This window comes from Mytilus californianus, unplaced genomic scaffold, assembly GCF_021869535.1.
Source record: "Mytilus californianus isolate M0D057914Y unplaced genomic scaffold, xbMytCali1.0.p SCAF_43, whole genome shotgun sequence".
NCBI classification, from domain to species: Eukaryota; Metazoa; Mollusca; class Bivalvia; order Mytilida; family Mytilidae; genus Mytilus; species Mytilus californianus.
The window spans coordinates 1,076,171-1,099,286 of record NW_026262694.1 but is presented as its reverse complement, the minus strand read 5'-3'; the positions used below and the strand labels follow the sequence as shown (position 1 = coordinate 1,099,286).

Genomic DNA, 23,116 nt, shown 5'->3' with positions numbered 1-23,116 from the left:
TAGACACTTGTTTCTTGTTGAAGACTTTATGCTACCCTCAATCTGTTCTTATTTTGTTTGTGTCGTTTGATTGCTGTCACATTGACGTATAACCCACATCTCCTACTGGTTGAGTTCCGTTTGATGTACTTTTAAGTCGGTTTATAACAAATCATAACTGAAAGGGTGATTAAGTATAAATTAATTGCTTCTCTTTCCCTTGAGCCATGAATTTACTCATTAATTAGGAAAATTAATCGAAGAGAGATGTACCTTGATTTATTGTACAAAGTTAAAAGAAATCAAGTTTAACTTTTCAATCCTTAACTTCTCCCTCCTCCAACAATTTTTTAACTGTATAAATTGTAAAGACATGTCGCATCCACACGAAGTCTGGATGATTTGCAACTTATACTAGTATTTGTGTACCTGTTTTGTCACATACTTAAATATTAACCTCGTTAAATTCGATCACAAAATACTAGATATAAAGGAATACATGTTTTATTATATTTTAGTCTAAATAAATTCCATTGATTACAAAACTAATCAAAATCCGATTTCAATTATTTGCTGATTCAAAAAAACGTTTATTTTTTTTTTGCTGAAATTACAGAATTTGTTTTTTTTTCATATCTTGTTTGACTTTGAAACACTGGTTTTAAGATTTGCATTATCCACAAATTATCATAAAATGTTCCCAGTTTAAGGAATAAGAAACACTTTCTATTTCATATGTTTCTACAAATTGATCAACTATGTCATAATTGCTAGACAATGACGGATTCAGGGGGCGAACAGGGCATAAGCTCCCCCTTTAATTGGAAAATATATGTTTTTTTAAGCATAAAATCGTCAAATTCGGTTTAGCCTCGTTACTTTCGGTGTTATTTCTTTTTCTGTATACCACAGCCGGTTCGTTCCATAAAATGTATAGTAATATTTCACTTTCAAATTTGTTTAATTCTAACAATATATATAAGCGTTGTCTATTGTTTGGTATATGACAAGCCCAGCATCCTTTTGATATGACCATACTGCAAGTTTCGGAATTTTACGAGAATTCAATACTGAGACGTGTGATTCCCGGGATCGTAATATTTTTCAGACCTCTGAAAAAAAAGTTGAATAATACAATGTTTATCTACCATGTGCAGGAAAAAAAAAACAAATCATATATTCAAATTGGAACAAGGTTCATGTTAAATTAATATTAATACTAATACTCTTCTGTAATTATTTGAATTTAAAAGAAAAAAAAATGTTTCTCTCTGCCTGTATGCAATCGAAAAAGGGTTTAAATTTTATTCTTTATCTATTTGCAAAAGATGAATTACGCTCCTTAAACTGTAAATAATTAAGACAGACTGAGGATGAATTGCAAGTTTGTACAACCATCCACGGAAATGAGTTGTCATTACAGAACCTAATCCTTGATTCACATCCGTTCATTTACATGCAAAACTCTAGATTCTTTTTTGATATTTACCTGAGAGATCATAAAAGACATATCTATCAAGAACTTCGATGGCAAAAATGAAATAAAATATGTTGATTTTTTTTAAGACAAGTGTTAAATGGAATAAGGAATGCACATCTTTCTAAGTAAAGTGGCAAAAACACGCATATAGAGTAACGTCGATGCAAAATGATAATTATATTGATAATAGTTAACGTCAATCTAATAAATTAGATGATAATAGGTAGAACACGACACACGATTCATGATTTCCCATGTAAATAAATTAAAAACAGTTTGTATACTTGTATCTACACATTGCATTACGTAAACATGCTCGGCTTTGATCGCTGACCATTCAGCGAACAATAGTACATGATATGCAGGATGATATCAAGCGAAAACAAAAGAGAAAGATTGATTGGTAAAATCAGAGCATTCCTTAAATTCAACAATCAAAATAGTTTTTTTGAAAACACCACCATGCATATTCTGATTATATAAATATGACTGATGAATTAGCATTGGAAGTCTCGGTAGCTTTCTGTCCCCGTGTGCAGGGGATTTGTTGTTCAACAACCGAAACGCATTCTTTTGAGATTGATATTAACTTCTTTTCCACAAGCACGCATTATTTATGAGTAAAGTTGGAACATTGGTCAATTTGGCTTGGATTCACAACAATGTCTTCTGGTAGACATGACATATTTGGCTAGACCAAATCAATGCATATTCGTGTCACTCGAGTCTTTGTTCTCGACATGCATGTTTAAAAATATAAATAATAATTACAATTGTAGCGTAATGAACTGCATTAGAACTTTATCTAACTTTAAATTTCTGTTGAATCAGTTGACCATCTAAGCGGTCATCGATGTGTAATACTTGACACTGGACATTAATTTTACGATCGATACACTACAATCAATGTATTTCTATCAATCATTTACTTACAGTTAAAGACTTTTGAATGTAACAGCATGATACAAATTCCTTAATTTTACTTAATTTGCATTTTTTTTTTATCGAAATGAAAATTTTATAAACTGCTCCCGGTTATTGGTACACGTCAATTCTTTACATTATTTCATAGCTCTTGCATCAATTCCGAAGAATCACATGATTATGTACATTTTCATTTTATCAAACGTTTCTTAACTTATGCCTGTTTGTATTTTTCCATGATATCATTTAGTATGTAAATTTTTATTATGTTATTTAATAATGTACAATCAATATGTGACACAATAATAAAATAACATTTATTTATTTTATGCTGCACTGTGAGCCATGGTTATTTTTAATTGTTAAGATGGTGTGTGACAATCCATTTCGGTTTGACTGCTATGATAATCCCTTTATTAAAATGAAAATACCTTTCAGCAAACATCTGTCAAAAGTTAAAAACAAAAAGTAAATCAGATACCCAGAATATATTTTCCTTGAAAAATTTTACATGACTAAGAACAATTATTTTGAACTATTCATAGATAGGACGAAGTGGTTTGATAATACTTTTTGGAATTTGTACACGTACAAACAATTCCTAAAACAGTTATTTTCCATTCGATTGATGTGTTTTAGTTTTTGATTTTGCCGTTTCCCCTTGGGACTTCCGTTTAGTTTATTTCTCGGAGTTAGATTTTTTTTGTTATTTTACTTTTTTCCATAATGGCAAAAATATTAAAGATTAATATGCATTAAAGGATAAATAGAAATCACGCCCTTTTTGAAGCAGATTTTTAAAGTTTATATCGAATCGCAAAGGCGAAAATTTGTTAAAGAACATTTTTGTGATATATTACTAATCATTATATCTGTACAGACGAAATTAATAGATACAGGATTATTAAAATGTCAGAAAGAACGACTGCACAGTTCTTATCATGACTTACACACTTTTTCGGGTTATAACAACTATTCTGTCCTTATATAACCAATTTAATGTTAAAAATGCTATCGAAAATATTCTTTATTAATTGTAAATTTGCATACGTTATTTAATTAAATAGGCATACAATATTACACTAAAAGACCACAAAAGAACATTCTTCAAGCTATGCCGATTTTATTCATAAAGGGGGGATACTCCCTGATACACACAGATAACTAGTCGCCCGTGTTTCACCCGAATATTTAAAATCTTAACACGACTGCACACGATCTCAAAAAATCTAAACAGCATTTTTACCTTTGGTCTGAACGTGGTCTGTTTAAGTCTTAATCGAACCTAGAACAATCTGTCTTGTTTATCTTGACATGACTGAACGGACTGAACACTTTAGATCGGAAAAGCGTCTGAAAGTCTGAAAAAGTCTTAACGATTTTGTCTTGCGGTAAATTCAGTCGATTAAGACTTGATAAGACCAAAATGAACGTGTCAGACTGAAATCTTGCTAGTAGTAAATGATATTGATGGATGATTTTGCAAAGTCGGACAATCCTGTAATGAACTTCATTCCGTACCTCATTTTCTCTATCTGGATCTATATCTCCTCTTTCTAATAACAATTGAACTATTTCGACATGTCCACCTCTAACAGCTAAGTGTAAGGGAGTTGCATCATACTGAAATAAAAAGTAGAATTGTTCATAATACTGTACGTAGGTATAGAATAGAACACCATATAGCAATACTGTCAGAACAATAAATTATATTAGCCATGTTATTTGACCGAATCAACCAAAAACTGACCATATTTGCACTTTATTATGTAAATGTATATGGCCACATAATAAATCAGTATTTTTTGTTTATGTCAGGATGGATTGTGTAATAAAAATGACAGCAATATTGGAACACAATGACTATAAATAATTGTCCGCATCAGTTTAGAGTGCCAGCATGTCCTCTTTTTTTCAACATGTTTAAAATATTGACTCTCCACGAAATATCAGTAGTTTTGATATATCAGTCTGCCTTGATCACACATTATCATAAACCAAAACTGACCATATTTGCACTTTATTATGTAAATTTATATGGCCGTATAATAAATCAGTATTTGTTTATGTCAGGATGGGTTGTATAATACAAATGACAGCAATATTGGAACACAATGACTTCTAAATTTTGTCCGCATCAATTTAAAGAGTCAGCATGTCCTCTTTTTATTCAACATGTTCAAAATATTGACTCGCCTCAAAAAATCAGTAGTTTTGATATCTCAGGCTGCCTCGTATCACAAAATCATTTGACTCCATTAACCAAAACTGACCACATTTGTACTTTATTTTGTAAATTGATATGACTGCATAATAAATCAGTAATGTTTGTTATGTCAGAATGGATTATATAATGCAAATGACAGCAATATTAGAACCCAGTGACTACAAAATTTTGTCCGCATCAATTTAGAGTGCCAGCATGTCTTCTTTTTTATTCAAGATATTGACTCGTAATGAAAATTCAGTAGTGTTGATACCTCATGCTGGCTCGTATAACAAAATTAGTTGACGGCAACAACCAAAACTAACCATATTTACACTTTATGTAAATTTATATAGCCGCATAATAAATCAGTATTTTTTTGTCAGGATTGATTGTTCAATAAAAATGACAGCAATATTGGAACACAATGACTACAAAATTTGGTCCGCATCAATTTAGAGTGCCAGCGTGTCTTCATTTTATTCAAAATATTGACTTGTAACAAAAATTCAGTAGTTTTGATACCTCTGGTTCTTATACATCAATATTTGACAGCATCAACCAAAACTAACCATATTTGCACTTTATTATGTAAATTTATACGGCTGCATCATAAATCAGTGTTCTTTTTTTGATGTCAGGATGGATTATATAAAACTAATGATACAAATGACAGCAATATTGGAACACAATGACCACAAAAGTGTGTCCGCATCAGTTTAGAGAGCCAGCATGTCTTATTATTCAACATGTTCAAAATATTGACTCGCCATAAAAAAAATCAGTTGTTTTGATATCTCTGGCTGCCTTGAATCACAAAATTACTTGACCGCATCAACCAAAACCGACCATATTTGCACTGTATTATGTAAATTGATATGGCTGCATAATAAATCAATGTTTTTTTTATGTCAGGATAGATTGTATAATGAAAATGACAGCTATATTGGAACACATAGACTATAAAATTTTGTACGCATCAATTTAGAATGCCAGCGTATCCGCTTTTCATTCAAAAAATTGACGCGTCACAAAAAATCAGTACAGTTAATATCTCAGGCTGGCTCGTATAACAAAAATATTTGACAGCATCAATTAACACTGACCATATTCGTAATTTATAATAAACATGGTAAAACAAATTTATAGCCGCATCATACATCATAATTTTGTTAACTCATGGTGGATTGTACAAAACAAATGACAGCAATATTGGTACACAATGGCCATGATGAAAACAAAATACTATCCACATGAATTTAAAGTGCCAGCATTTCCTCTTCGTATTCATAATATTTAACCGTCACTTAAGTCAGTAATTCAGAATGGTTTGTATAACAAAACTATTTGACTGCATCATTCAACACTGACATGACTGATTATATTTGTACTTTATAATGAAAAGTATGAGAAGTTTTCATCTGGGAGTAGTATACTGACTGATTGTTAGTATATTATGTTAGTTGGTGGATTTTGTTGGTAGGTAGACGTCCAAGGGCAAATATTTTATTCAAGTTCAGAACGAGTATATTTTTTCGGACGTCCTAGATATCATTTATAATCAGTAAAGATGAATCTGCCGAAATTGACGAGATGGTTCATAACTATACAACACCGTGTATATCCGGACAATGCACAATTTTCGTTTGAACATTTTGTGAAAAACAGAATCGTAAATCCAAGGCAAACAAGGTGAATTACGATGAATAATCCATGTGATGCATAGAGTTTTATTTGGGAAGAAATTGTAAAAAAAATGGGAAACGAAGCAACGTAAACAATGATGTTTATATCTCATCATATACAAATATTTTTCCGATGCGTTGGATAACCTTTTTTTCCGCCTTCCAATTAAAAAAAAACTTTCCTTTTTTATGATAGCTGCATGTATATTTGTCGATCAACAAGTGTGAAGTTGTGTAGCCATTATTTAATGTATATAAGAATATGAAATGAAACAAGAAATTTTTAATGTGTTTAATACATGTAATATGTACACAGAGTCACTAACGAGTATAGTTATTTGCTATACTGGGGAAAAAGAACAATAAGATTTTTGTTTACATAATAAAAGCTAAGGTCTAATATGAAAAGTATTAAATACGATAATCTGTCATAAGCAGACCTGTCCTGAGGTCTGGTCAGTAGCAGACCTGTCCTCAGGACTGGTCCATAGCAGACTTGTCAAAAGGTCTGCAGCCGTCCTAAAAAAAGCAGACCTAGGTCTGATCTACCAACGACGAAGTTAACTTGATGTCTGCTTAAAATTTATCAAGTTAACTTGGAAAGTAGTCAAAAAGTCTGCTTCAAGTTAACTTTTGGACAGGTTGGGACTGCACCCATCTGTAAAACTAAAAAAAAAAACCAAAAGATAAAGAAGATAATATAAATTTCACCAACAAAGTCGTTACAGTATTAGACTTGGTATTTAGTATAAATAAAACAGAATGTGAAAAATAAAAATTGGAAAATAAGTTTGGAAAAGCAAAAAAAGACATCTTATTATTATCAGTAAAATTGTAATAATCACATCACCTATAATTCCACGATTTACATACGAAGCAAGTATGACAGTCATAAACAAAACGTATATTTGTAGTTTAAAAAGAGAAATGTTTAACTTCATTTAGAACGGAAAACATTATAAAGTAAAACGATCAACTCTAATATCAGATAAGGGTAAAGGGGGACTCATTACGATTGATATCGACTGTTACTTTATCACACTTAAGAGTCAGTCCGCCGTAAAACCTTGCAAAATCCCAAAATTTGTCCAAATTGCTTATTAATACTTGACAAAATTATATATATTTCCAAAAACCTTGGGTATTCAGGAGTTAATATACATTTTTTTTTTTCATTAATTTGCACTATTTTTCATTAACAGCCTTATTTGCATATTAGTGCATTATTTTAAAAAAATGGCGACAAAAAAAAACCATATTTAGATTCTTTTTACAGGTCTAGATTAATGATACATCTCTGAAATAAAATATTCCTTTTATTATATTTTACAAAGAACTTCATTTAATAACTAAAACAAATACTTTTTGAGAATTGTTAACCTTTTGGCAGATTGCCAGAAAGGTGTGTGCAACAGATGTAATACATAACTTGCATATAGTACCTGTACTCAATAGCAGTTTTCTTTTAAGATCATATTTTTTATTTTTTACTTTTATTATATTTTGAAAGGTACATATCAGTTCTAAGACAAGTAAACAACATTAGCTTGGCAAATAATGAAATGTTGTTGAAAAATGCTCCCAAGATATCCATAAATGACAATAATTCTCATAGTTTCGGCTAACTATTAGTTTTTTTTTTCTTTCTTATTTATAAAATATAACATTAAGTTATCCAAAGGTAGCCTCGATTTTTTTTTGTGGTTGAATTGTCTCCCTTAGTGGAAATCTTTTGGTGGCAAGATGACAGCTTCCAGTGATGGAAACGCAGACGTCTCTATTCGGTGCAATTTTTCACATCTTGGAAGCTGTTGCGGACAATCCAAGCACTATACATTTAATCTTTTAGACAAGGTTTATCTTTGTACAAAGGACACAACCACCCACCTTAACTTTCATCACAGCACTGATGCCTCTTAAAGAAACTTTCAAGAAGGACATTTAATTTGATATAGAAGATGCATTTTTTCTTTTGATCGTGCTGTTGTAAACTTGTCAATATGTCCATGGTAGACTTTTTGGGGATTTATTGGCAGGACAGTTCAACAAAGTGTAGATTAAAAGAACATCCTGCTGACAGTGAGGCAAAAGCTGATAGGGGAACCTCACCAACCTTGCCAAAACAATACTGGCTTTTGAAAAGAGAACTAATCCCAATAGGATCAGGTAAAAGTCAAATATAAAAGTTTTTTGCTAATTATGATGAATAGGTTCCCTTTTAAAACTGCCACACATGCAATAAATAGTTTTTTTTTCAAGGATATCGACCATAAACCTTAGCATTTGTAACATAAACATGTATTAATATACAAAAATCAGTTGACAAGGGCTTAACTCATTAGATCGATACACAGCAGAAATACATCTAACAAAAACACAGACCGGACGTGGCAGGGTACTTATACATATACAACATTTTTATCAAAAGGAAATTCCGAATAAAAACGCTAGGAATATTAGCAAAGTTCTCTGGAATCTTTTCAAATTTACTATCAATTACTTTCTTTTTTTTTTATTTTGAAGCTGCAGAAAAGAGTCATGAAGTTCTAGATTAAGATTAAAATGCCACTATATTGTAAAACAGAGTTTTTTTTTCTCTAGTCAATATAGTTGTGTACTGTGATACATTAGGTAGTATGAATTATAAGATTGCTTATTTTTTTACAGATTTGTATCTGCTACTGCAGATAAAAATGCTTATTTTTTTACAGATTTGTATCAGATACTGCAGATAAAAATGGCATGTACCATTAATGATGAGTAAGAGAAAGTTTGTGAAGAAAATGAATCGGGGACATGCGTATATAATCTAGTATATAAAGGCAACAATAGTATACCGCTGTTCAATAGACATAAATCGATTAAACTGAAACTAATCCGGGTCACAAACCAAAACCGAGGGAAACACATAAACTATATGAGGAAAACAACGGAACAACAGAAACACTCAACTGCTACAAAAACAAACGCCAACATACATAGAAACGGACTATTTGATAACAACTGCCATATTTCTGACTTGGTACAGGACATTTTAAGAAACAAATGGTGGGTTGAAAAATAATTGGTTAGGATTGAATTTTGATGATGAATTATGTTCTATTGACATTCAGAAGTTCAGTTGGGAAATTCTTTAACATTCTTTGTAAACAAAAATAATGGGGAATTTTCAACTTGAATGTGCTAAATTGCCCATGGGCCCCTATAATCACGATAATCCTAATTATCCTAATTACTGAAAAGTTTGTCCATGTTTGTCAAGGACATTTTATTTGCTGCTCATGAATTATATTTATTGGTGATTTCTAGTATTATCCATTTTTCTGAACTGCCTGATATATCCAATCTTAGTGGACAGGCCTTGATACCAAAAATACCAGGTCAGCTTCAAGGAAGGCATGGCATTGCAATACTTGACCTCATTCATTTATTATCATACTGTATTTTATGAATGAACAGAAAGGTACAACATTCACATAATTGTATTATATACAACCACACTGCCTCTGCTGAAATAGCCAAAATGATAGATATTCATTAAAAATAATAATTTGTTTAATAAAAAATAATTATAACTCAATTTCAAATTCCCAATTAAAGAAATATAGAAACAATGATAGTGTAAGATCAGATCCTTTGTTAAGCTACTAGACATGGCCAGTAGATATATCTTTAATATAACAACATGTGCACTATTAATTACGTCACCATGACCTACATTTTCCACTTGAAAGACTAGGTTAAGTTTTTTGTTCTAAGGTTAATTTCTCAGATACTAGATATAAACATGATAGTATAGCAATGAAATTTGACCAGCAGATAGGTTAGGTAGTGCAATAGGGGTCATAATATTAATTAGGTCACCTTGACCTACATTTTCCACATGAGTGACATGGTTAAGTTGATGCATTTAGGTCAATATCTCAGATACTAGACATGGTAGAGCATTGATACTTAACAGGTGGATAGATCTTGGGTAGCTCAACATGACTCACTATTAAACGGTCATGTTGATCCCTTTTTCACTTGAGCAACTTAGTTAATTTTGTGTGTGTAGGTCTCTCTTGCTAAGATAATATATATGGTATTGCATTGATACTTGACCGGTGGATAGATGTCTTGGGTAGTACAACATGGTTACTATTGATAAGGTCACTTTGACTTACATTTTCCGCTTGAGTGATTTGGTTAATTTATTTTTGCATTTAGTCGATTTAGGTCTTATCTTATAAACTTGATGTGGTATAGCAATGACTGCACTTGTTGATAGATTTGATATAGTTTGTCCAGTCGGCCTCGACCAAATGGATTTCATATTCTAAGGCAATATATAATGGACATTGTATCTTTGAGAATTTATTTAACTTTAATCTAATAAGGGATATATATATATTTCTAAAAAGTAGATTGATTTCGTATCTTTTTAGATGGAGATGAAAACCACAATGCAAATGAAGATTCAGAGAGGAGTATATTCACGGCATCAACTAATTTTTCGCAATCTTCTGCATCAGATCGGGATGCCGATAACATTTTTGACAAGGAGAAACTCAACAGAGCCTTTCATATCCTTTGTAATGGAAAGTTTCCACCCTTTAGGAACCAATTAAATCTGGCATGGGATGATGCACCAAAAGTACGAAGGCTTTTTATACAAAATTAGCATCAGAAATTATTGATTTAGTTTTGATTTATATTGTACCTGAACAAGTCGATAAAGTGTTCTCATCTGTAGTAGAAAAGAGGAAAACAGACGAAATACAGTCAAATTTGCAACTGAATGTTATGACCGAAGCTCTTATTAAAGCATTCATAGACCAGAATGGTCTTCAGACTCGGCTTCAGATCTTACCACTGTTTCCCCACAAATTCACAAAACAAAAACTCACGACTTTAATTCCCGGTTTAACTATGTCAAAAATTGATGCTGCCAGAAAGCTTGCAAATTTGGAAAAACCAGGCCAAATTCTCAACATTTATACAAAAATATATAGAATGCGCTTGAGTCAACCACAACTTATGCATTTTGTTGAGTTTATATCAATCCCTATGTATCACCAAGCTGTAGGCTATGGACCTAAAACATTACAGCTTTCTTCTGGCTTAGAGATGACAATTCCGAAAGTAGTGAGAAATATAGAACATCTAGATTAATCAAATGTTAAACTGCATACTGCAAGGACCGGGGTTATGAAACATTCAGTAGATCAACATGATTCAACATCCTGAATTGTTGTGTAGCTTCTCGGAAAAATAATCTGCATGGACTAGACAATATAACAGCTGATGGGATGAAAGCAGTTGAAAATTTATCAGAAGTGATATCTAGACTACAATATTTGGGCTAGAGGAAGAAAAGGCTGATAAACTAAGACAGATTGTTTTTTTAGTGCAAACCAACACTTAAAGTTTGAGATGAAAGGCCATTTGTCATCTGAATCAACATGTGTCGATCATTGTACAGTCCATAGTCTAAGTGATGCATCATCAGTTAACTTTAGGCCAAAGTGTAACCACGAACATACCGATGGATATAACGATTGCTGTCTTGTGAACAATTTCTTTAATATAATGGAATTTGATGCGACTGTCATACAAGTGAGAGGTTTAGCTAACTATAAAAACCAGGTTCATCCAATATTTGTCTACATAAGAAAATGCCTGTACCAAGTCAGGAATATGACAGTTGTTATCCATTCGTTTGATGTGTTTGGGCTTTTGATTTTGCCATTTGATTAGGGACTTTCCTTTTTGAATGTTTCTCAGAGTTCAGTATTTTTGTGATTTTACTTTTTAATCAGATTGAAACCACATTCAAAAGTCGAGCATCCTTACAAACTGATGTTGTTGATGGATCAACAGAGCATTTGTTTTGTTACTAAGCTCAAGCAGGATAGAAATGGCAGGCGATAATTCAAATTATACCTGTGTATATGCTTTGTACAAATATTTACTTTTTTTTATTTTGAGACCATGTACATATATATTTTATCTACAATGTATATTTAGCAACTACACACCTTGACCAACTTAACAATCACACCTGTGTCCTTATAATATATTGTTAGAGATCCTGTCAGTGGCAATCAAGTGGATATATTATAAGCAGGACTAAGCGGTATGTGTTTTGCTCATTGTTGAAGGCTGTACGGTGACCTACAGTTGTTTTAAAATTTCTGTATCATTTGGTCTCTTGTTGAGAGTTGTCTCATTGGCAATCATACCACATTTTCTTTTTTTTATAAGAAATGCAAATCAGTATGTGACATGTCTAGTCATCATATTATTCATACAAGGAAGGGGGTTGTAAATTGATGATATGTAATTTGTATCTTGTATTAAGATCTTTGATACAACATATACATACTTTACTCCATAAAGAAACTAAAATCCATGGATTTATATTTCAAAGACCTCCACTCTTGGTTTTAAATTTTCTAACGAAAGAAAACAAACAAACACTGTTTTTTTATGAATCATTGATCATAAACAAATATTAATGCAATTTTTTGACAATGAAGTATCTTTCATAATAACAGATGAATTGGGTCACAATAACTTGTGCTATAAACTACCTATTCATTGAGTAATATCAACTAAGAATGTCCAGTGTCATCTTAAAATTGAATTGTAGCCTGGTTTAATATATTTTTAAAGTGTAGCTTCAGTATGAAACATTTCATAAAAAATAACATCTGTACTACATGCATTAAGTTGTCCTAGTTCTTGATCCTTTTCATTAATTCTGTCTTGAATGTCACAGAGATTGTCTTTTTCTCCAGAGATGCGTCTTATTCTATCTGACCAGTGCCAAAGAAGTGTAAGAATATGAAATTTAGGCAACACATAGATCATTGTAAATAGTAACTGGGAAGGTACACTCAGGTATTGAGTAAAGCTGAAATAGAAAAAAAAAATACAACAATTGATAATCACATAAACTAGAACACAGAACATTATCCCACAAGCAGTAAACAGAATGCAAGTACAGCAATCTAAACATACAAGTAAAAATATAGGCAACAGACCAACTGTGTCAATAATGCATTTAAAAACAAACCCCAAACTGTTCGTGTTATGCCCCATTCAAAGAAGAGTTTGAGAGGGAAGTGATTGTCCTTCCAATGTCAGTCCACCCTATATAGGGTTAATGGTTTGTTCATTGAGCAAGTCCTCATTTTTAAGGATAAAACTTTTTACATTATAAAAGGCATCAGTAAATATATTACTGTTGTGCATTTTATCAGGATTCATTTTCTTTCTTTATATTTTCGTCAAAAGACGGAAATTTGAACTTTCAACTTTTAAAGTTGGTGAAATTGTTCATGCTAGGTACCTGTACATGGTTTTCCAAGCACACACTTGCAATTTTTAAATTATAATTTTACTACTTTGCAGGATGTTTGTTCTTTAACAATACATGCAGATCAATAGTTGGTATATAATCAGGATTTTTATTTTCTATTAATTTTCCACAAAATTAGAACTAGTAATTTTCCTCATGCAGTAATGAAAAGTTCTGTAATTTACCTTTGTCCTAGCTATACATGCTATAGCTAGTAAACAAACAAAAATATCATACAGATGCACATTTTTTAAGATGAAAGTATCCGAACTATAGAACACCAGAATCAAAATTGTAAATAACAAGCAATCTGTGAGTATTGCATGGCAATACATGTTTTATGTCCAAGGACCATAACTGTGCACAAAATCATCAGACCGGAACAAAATTCAAATTAGATCTGTAACTTGTCATGATGAAACTATATACCAATTATCAATTTAATATTTTCAAGCATTACGAAAAAAAGTGCGGAAAACTGATTATTTGAGTAAAGTTTCTAAGTCAAAGGACCATAACTCTGCACAAAATCATCAGACCGGAACAACATTTAAACTTGATCTGTAACTTGTGTTGATAAAACAATACACCAAATATCAAATCAATATCTTTAAGGACAAAGAAAAAAAATGAGGAAAACTGATTTGCCGGACTGACGGATGGACAGACAGACATACAGTCAGACAGACAGACAGACGGACGGACAGACAGACAGACGAATGGAGTGCAAACCTAAAGTCCCCTTCGACTTCGTCGGTAGGGGGCTAATAAAAACATTTTTCATAAATTGTTAATGTGCAAAACATGAAATATTGCTTATCATGTAAAATATAAAGTCCCATAACTCTTAAACGAAATTAGTGGAAATTAATACAATGCCTAATTCTTTATAATTTGGTCAATTTAACTGACTATAATGGTTGTTCATTGACGGACATATTAAAAAGAGCAGGGTGTCAGATAAAATACTCATTCACTGTAGTGGTGAAACAGGCTATGTCATTTGACCTGAAAAGTTCTCAATTCGACCCAAAAAAGACAAAATGTTTTTAAAGTCTTTTTCTTTTGTTGTCTGTATTTAATAACAAATAATTATGATAACATCACACTTTTGTTACAACCACGTACCCTGGAACAGTTACTGAGTCCAGATTATGGAAATGAATGCACTACTAGCCCATCTGACTCCTTATGTACATTTTTTGCAAGACCGCTCATCAATCATCAGGCTTTCAGATGAATTGAAGAGGGATACAAATCTACATTCATTCATATCTGTTTCCTAAATTAAAAAAAAAGATATAGATAATTGCAAATAACTGTAAAAAATCTTATCCTAATCCAGATTTGAGCATATCTATTACAAGAACCTATATATATATACTAATGTAAATTCAAAAATTATTGCATGCATTTATTATTGCAACTATTGAAAACAGAACAAAAATGCAAGATTAATTATTGCTATTTCAGGAAAATATGCATACAGTAATATGTATCGCGATCAGAATGTGATTCTCACCAAGTTGCATTTTATATTCAGATTTATAAAAATAATTTCTGAATTTACAGCATACACTATTCTTACATTGTAAGAAAACCAAAAAATATTTACACAAATTATAAAACAGGAAGAAAAGCAAGGTTTGCATAGCATTTCTCCTATTTCATAGCATTGGCTTTAATGTGGACTGCAAAGACCCAAAATTGAGCAAAATAAAAAGCAATTTGAACATAACTGTTTCCAAGCAACAGAAGCAGGATACCAGAAGATTATATATTCCTATAATATAGCTTTATTCTTTCAGATTATCTATACACCTGTTTTTGTATGATAAAATGTTCAATAATATTTAAATATGGGCTTCTGAATTTAAACGAAATCTATTGAATGTGTACCGATGATTTATTTTTTGTCTTAGAAACATGCCTCTTCCATAAGTTGTAATTAGATTTAAACTAGCTTTCAGTAACTGCATGTACTTTGTGCCTTTTTTGTGCTATATGTTGCTTTGACGAGTCAGAGTCTAGCCTTTTTCACTATCTTTTACCATTGTTTACAGTTTGTTCTTATGTTGTTATGTTACACTACTGTCCAAGATAAGGAGAAAAAGGAAAAGGGGGAGGAGGTGTTTGAATGGTATAACATTTTTGTCAAGGCCTTTTATAGCTTAATATGGTATGGGTTTTGCTTATTGTTGAAGACAGCAAAGCAACCTATATATACATGCATGCATCTAGATCACTTGGTCTCTGGTAGATAGTAGTCTCATTGACAGTCATACCACACCTTCTTATCTTTATATTAATAGATTTTCTTATGTAACTATTTGTTATATGAATGTGATGCTCCATATATGCATATATAAAAATAAGATGTGGTATGATTGCCAATGAGACAACTCTCTACCAGAGACAAATGGCCATAGAAGTTAACAACTATAGGTCACTGTACGGCCTGATTTATGTATAATAACAATAAATAAAAAAACAAATATGATATACAGAAACAAAGGATAACCAGTTTTAATAAGGACCAAAAAGAAAACATGTATCAATTTACCTGCTAAATAAAAAAGCTTTCCTAGTTCCAACCATTCCTTTAAATATTTCATTAAAGTGGGAATGACACTCTGTATCTTGTATTTGACAGGTCAACTAAAAATAAGAGAACGAAATTATTTAATACACATACAGGTACTTTTTTTTTACATAAGAAACAGATTAATTACAATGAATGATACATACATAAATATAATATATAAAATAAAGAAATTACAGCAACCCTAAATTGATATCTGAATTTCCTTCATAGAAATAATGCCGATTTGTTTCTTGCTTTTCTAGAACGTTTGCTTTATCATATTCAAAATACAAAGATGTGCAATGAGCGCATGATATGCCAGTCTTCCTTTTAGTTCGTCTTTATGCTTTAAATCAATTCTATGATCAAGTAGAAATAAACACTATCAACACTGCTCAAATACACACCCCCCCCCCCCCCTTCCAAAAAAAAAAAAGAAAAAAATAAAAAAAACATGCACACACAATGATACCCATTGACATGAAACATGAATAATTCTTATGAATAAAATCCCATAACTCGAAAACATAAAAATCAAAAATAGAAAAAAATCGAAAAGGAACTTAAGTTAAAAAAAATTAACATTTCACCAAAGTTTCAAGAAAATTGGTGAAAACAGTTTTGAGTTATTGTCCGAAAAAACAAGAAACCCCCCCCCCCCCACTTTTTCTATGAATAAAGTCCCAATACTCTAAAACGTGAAATCCAAAATTTTTAAAATGGAAAGGGAACCTATGTCAATAAATAATATGTATGAAATATACACAATTCACCAATTTTTTTTTTATAAAAATTGGTGAAAGCATTTTTGAAATTTTTGAGTTGTAGAAAAAAAACTGGAAAATCTCCTATTTTTTTATGATGAAATCCCATAACTTGGAAACGTAAAATATAAAATTTGAATTGAAAGAACGCTTATGTCAATAGATATAAACAATTCACCAATGTTGACGACAAACGGACGGACAGACAATAATAAATCATGTCGTTAAAGACAGACGTACATGTATAACGACTGCAGGCTTTATTTTGAACATTTCTGATTGATCCGTTTCAAATACCAACTTGTCTATTAAGAATTGACAGAATCTGATTTCATGGCTGTCATGGTTTAATTTAGATATTGACAACTGGACAAGGGAAACATGAGTTCTAGAAATCTTTTTTCCCTAGTGGTCCTTAAAGAAAATCTGCTGGTTCTCACTTTTATTTCTATTTCAAAATACCAAACTTGCGTCAGTCCTTTGAAAATAATTGGTGGTCAAAACCTGCAGACATTCACTTTTTTTAGAACTCTGGTATTTTAATGTTATTTGTAAAAACGAAACCCTACACCAACCTTTGTTTAAATATATATTAAATATAAAACAACGGCAACCATAAATAATTTGCTTATCAAAATATTGATGTTTCGACATGCTTTATGTTGCTTATAGTTTTTTGTGTTGTTGGGTTACTGGCTAATTAAAAAAAACCTTTATACATGTATATTCAGTATATGTCCAATATGGTTTCAGACGTTTCAAGCTCCATTCTGTTACCTTTCATATTCATCTAATACAACATATGCAAAGTAATCACAAACATGTTTTTGAATATACAGTTTTATTCTTATATCTATATATTTAAAAAATAGTGAGTTAATGTAATGTAACATAGACACCACGATTATTCTATCACGTTTTCATGAAATTGATATTGACAATTAATGTTGTGTAACTCTGCAACTAAAGAGCAGAACATCAACAAAATTGAGAGGGAGCTTCCTTTTACCAATAACAACAATAATGTAAACATGGTAAAGTACATGTATTGGGCAAACTTGGGTTAATGCATGATGTGTGAAAAATTACCTTAATTCAAACTGTTAAAGGAGGGTATATGAATACTCTTTATCGTCAAGCGTCAAACGTCTATTTTCCACAACCGTTAGCGTCAAATAAGCCTTAATTTGTTATCCTCATATCACATTTCGTAGCTACTTGGCATCAAATAGAGTAAAATGTTTATCTTCAACTATATTTAAACAAATATTCTATTCTCATTCGTCATGTGGGGTACCCAATTCCTACCCTTTTAAAGTCCTTTAACTCTAAAATGACAGCCACAATTTTTAAAAAATAAAAATCTTGATGTTGTGATCAAATTAGATCAAATTTAAGTTATCGTATACAGTGTTGACAGACAGATGGACATTGGTAAACAATTAATATGTCCTGTATTCGACAAGCGTAAAAAAAGGCATGTGTTTGAAAATTTAGTAACATGAACCATGTCTATAGAGATCATTTTGGAACAAAAATCACTCTACAATAAAAGAAGAATGTCTAAGGACACGAAGCCCCCGCTCAAGCTTTGCAATTTTCCAAGTGAAAAAGGGGCATAACTCTAGACCGGTAAACGACTCACAACCCAAATTCTGTTTGCGTGTTGTGGTTCTTAGCATTGTGTATGAGTTTTATAAAATTTGCATGAGACAAACCAAAGTTAGAGTGTGGAAACTAAAATTGGGCTAGACAGACAGTCAAGGGTAACACTTAATGCCCCCGTTGCCTAGGGCGGGGCATAAAAAACACCCACAGATATTTGCAATTCCTGTGTCCCAAGTAATTAGTATGTTCTTAGGGAACAACGTTAACCTTTACAAGAAACTCCAAACCTACATGTATAATAAAGTACTACATTTTTTACACCATTTAACAAAAAAATGAAGGCACTCATTTTATGTTTCATTGTCAAGTCCAAAATGGTCTGACTTTTGTTTTATTATATGGCAGCACAAATTCCATTTAAGGATAGTTCCTGGCCTAATGATTTAGGAAATTTTGGCGCCTGGTTTTGTTTTAATGTACAAATAATACATGTATGTGGTTTGATTACCGATGAGACAACTATCCACCAGAAACCAAATAACGTAGATGTTAGCAACATTATGTCACTGTATATCATGTACTTGTATAAACGTATTCTTTAATTTTGTCGTTCTCTATGGCCTATAGTGCTTGAGTTTTTCCAACAACTATATAAGATTAAGAAAAAACTACAAGCAATGTTTAGTGTTAATTTATAACTTCCTCAAATTAAGCAAGCCTAGATTGTTCATATTTAAGCCCAGACTTAACAGGCTGGTACATGTAGCTCTGCTGCATGATTCTACCAAAAAGAAATATATACAAAGAATACATTGTATATATACCCAGTTCAAAATTGATTGTACTTAGAAAAAACATACCCCTCCCCCCCTCCACAAAAATAATATAAAGATGAATGGTTGGTATATCAAATACTTGTCAAAGTAAAAAAATAAGCTTTCTCTTGACCTTTCCTGTTAATAAATCCTGTGGCTGAATTTTAGTGCCCTATTTTTCTAATTCAATATCAGATATATATATAAGAAAGTTATACATAACTAGTTATAATAGTTGTTTCTTAATTTTTACTGTAAATTCTTAAATTATTGTGCTTTTATAATTGTGATTCAAGAAAATCTGCATCAGGTACATATACTACAGATACATGTACATGCATCTGATACCAGAATGTGAGTTTTTATTATTGCAATACTCATCCAGCCGCATTATTCGCATTCATGAAAATCTCGCAATTCTTTCTGAATTTACAGTACTAAACAATATAAGTCCAAATAATTATGACGTCTCGGAAAGAATGCTGTTTTTAATATTGCTTTGACGCCTTCAACTTCACGTAAGGATCTATAAAAAATTGAGTGTTGAAAAATACCGACAGCACTCAGTACAAAATATTATAATCAGGACTTAAGACTAGAATTGGGGGATAACACGGCCTGTGGGCTCCAAATTAAAGGATCAGGGTTCCTTTTGAGCAAGTTGGTGTGCCCCAGGCTCCAAATTAGGGGCTCGTGATTAATTCGAACAAGGTTTTGTGCCCCAGGCTCCAGTGATGAGACTCCACGCTTTGGAGATTGGGATCCCGGCTCAAGCAACGTGGACTCAGTGCTCCAAAGGAACTATGAAGGCAGTGATAAAATTTACCCCGACATGATGCCTGCAAAACGTAAATTAGAAACAAATTTCAGGATGAGTATTGAGAATGGGATCTTGGCAAGATGCAGGGAACTTATTTCATTTACTGACTGGATTCTATAAATTATTTTAATTTCATATATTTTTTTGCAGACTAGTTTCGTTATGACCACGTGTATACCATGCTTGTCAACACTGAACTCGTTTTTTTTTCTTATACTGTGCCTTTTTTCGCCATCTGATACGAATGATTATCAAAAGAAACAACGTATGTTTCATAAATTTTACATATTTGGTGTCTTACACTTACTTTTCTTGTTAGATTTTCACGTAGAAGTGAAAATAATTTCCGCTGCAAGGTGCTTTCCATTCTGCAAACCACAAGCATCTTTCCGACGGCGATCGTATTCTGATTGGTTGATCCACAAAAGGAGGCGGGGTCCCGCAAGCCGACAATCTCGGCAAGAAGAAAAGCTATTGCAACCGTTTACGAAATAATTAAGGCACAAACATACAATATTCGCGTTTCGGTAAATAAATTACATCATATTAATACCCGTTTTTAATTCAAATGCATGTATGTAATATGTTATCATACATTTGTATCGATAGACGCAGCTTACGAGATCTCCGCAATTAATGAATATATGATTTTGTAATGAGGTCCTTGTAGGGTTACCTCCCCCTGACCACATCTAATCGAAATTGCCTTAACATCACTGCGGAAGCCCTTTCTCGATCCCAAATTCGAAGTCTCTTAGCACATTATGGTTAACTTTGTTCACCCGTAGTGGTAAAATCAGATATAAGTGAAGATGATGAGGATACTTACAATGTTCTGCAGGAAATCGAGACCCTTGAATACCATAATGAAATTTCAGAGTTGGTAACAACTATTGGTTCTCAGTTTGAGTAACCTTGAATTCACCATAGAACAATACCTGTTTATCTGTAATGTGAATTAATGGTATCACTTTGAGACCATCATTGTCTGTAGAGGTTGTTAACATACTTTTAAACTTCAGAATATCTTTCTCTTTGAAACTACTGATTTGAATGAAACCAATTATAAGCACATTCACTCAAAGGGTGATAGATTAAAAAGATGTGTCTATTAGTGTGTATGTAAAAGAACATGGCCAACAGTTCTTTCTTTTTGGAAATGAATATAGGTGCCATACAGAAGTTTTTGGCTTGTATATAAATTAATTTCAGATAAAAGAAAATTGAGGTGACCCTACTTCTTTGAAATCAAAAGCTCTTCCGAAATTATTGATCTTTAAATTTAAATAATTACCTCCCCAAGGACCTTCTATTTCCTGTTTGCCGATGCTTTGAAATTTTGAATTTTTCATCACACTTTTCTCAACTCTTATGCTGCAAAATTAGTTGATATTTGGTATATAGCTTTATAGTGATGACTTTTAATGTGTAAGCACTTTTCTATCAACCTTTTACTTCCTGTTTGCCGATACCTCCAGTCGTGACTAAAAACTTGTATTCAGATGATTTTGCATGCTTTTCTTAATGGTAGACTTCGTTAATATTATATAATCAGTAAAATTATAAGCAAACAGCCTGAATAATTATATAACCATTATAATGACAATTTCTGCATCACAGTTTAACTATTTATCTGTGTATATTTGTTTTTATTACATGTGGGTATAACATAAAATTAATGTAATTGCAATTTGAAATATTTTTGTTTATATATGATAGTAGTTTCTTGATATGAAGTAGACAATTAAGTGTTTAAAAACAGACTTGAAAGTGTAAGTAATTTAATATAGGATTGATTGATTGATTATTGAATTCTTTACCATGTTTACGCCGCATCGACACAAAAAGGCTATATCGAGGCTAGAGCGAATTCAAATATTTAAACAAAAGACAGTTTTTGAAATCAGACAAATGGTCCTTCAATTTACTAAAACTTTAGTTTAAAGCAAAATTATCTATGTACATAGAAAATTCACAAATAAGATAAATTAATAAAACTATAAAATCATATTACACTTATACAATATATTATAGTTTGGAATATATTCCAATTTCTTTTAGAACAAAAACAATATCTTCAACAGGAATATTATTGAATAAATCATACATATCATTTACATTAAAATGTTCTTTTCCGGATATCGGAAAAGTCAATACATTCAATTAAGATATGTTTAATTGTATACTTGCAATCGCAAGGTATACATACCGGTTGAATTGCTAGCATATCAAATACGGCATCTACAAATAACACACTGATATTTCCTGCATATACATTTGTTTAAAGGTTTGCATATGTTTGGTTTAATTTCATGCAATTTATTGCCGTTCCTTTTACTCCAAGCATTTTTCCATATATTTTAAACATATTCCCTTAAATAAGATTTAAAATCAGTATATTATATGTTATTTCACATTTAGATATTGGGTCGTGCAAGGCATTCTTTGCTTCCTGATCTACAACTGTATTTCCGTGGATGCCTGTATGATTTGGCACCTATAGAAATATAATTTCATTATTGAGAATTTTCAAATTTCTCATTACGTAAAGGATTTTTAGAATTAACGGGTTTTTATTTTTGGTATTTTGTATTGCTTTTAAACATGTTAACGAATCAGAACATTAGTTCAGCAGATCGGTGAGACAATTGTGGGTTCGATGATCAAAGCACCAAATACTGGTAATAGTTCTGGGTGTTTCAAACAATTTTTGCTATTGACCAACCATGAAATTTCAAAATGGCGGATAATTCCAAGATGGCCGCAGTAAAATATCAAAATCAAAATATATCCCTTATATAACGTCACATTTAAGGTCAAATGTGGCATGATAGTAGTGTTGGTTGTTTCGAAAAATATTAGCTATGAACCCACCTTGAAATTTCAATATGGCGGCATATTCCAAG

The 23,116-nt window shown here is 31.7% G+C and overlaps 1 protein-coding gene across 1 annotated transcript in view; it reads right to left on the bottom strand.

The window, feature by feature from the left end:
* Positions 1–640: 640 nt before the first annotated feature.
* LOC127699885 (uncharacterized) overlaps positions 641–23,116 on the bottom strand; it is a 46,376-nt gene continuing 23,900 nt past the window's right edge. Inside the window, exons 4-5 of the mRNA XM_052203290.1 lie at positions 3,905–4,006; positions 641–1,091 (exon numbers count right to left, since the gene is read on the bottom strand). Coding sequence (XP_052059250.1) covers positions 1,044–1,091; positions 3,905–4,006 — 150 coding nt within the window. The 3' untranslated portion in view covers positions 641–1,043. The remainder of the gene's footprint in view (positions 1,092–3,904; positions 4,007–23,116) is intronic.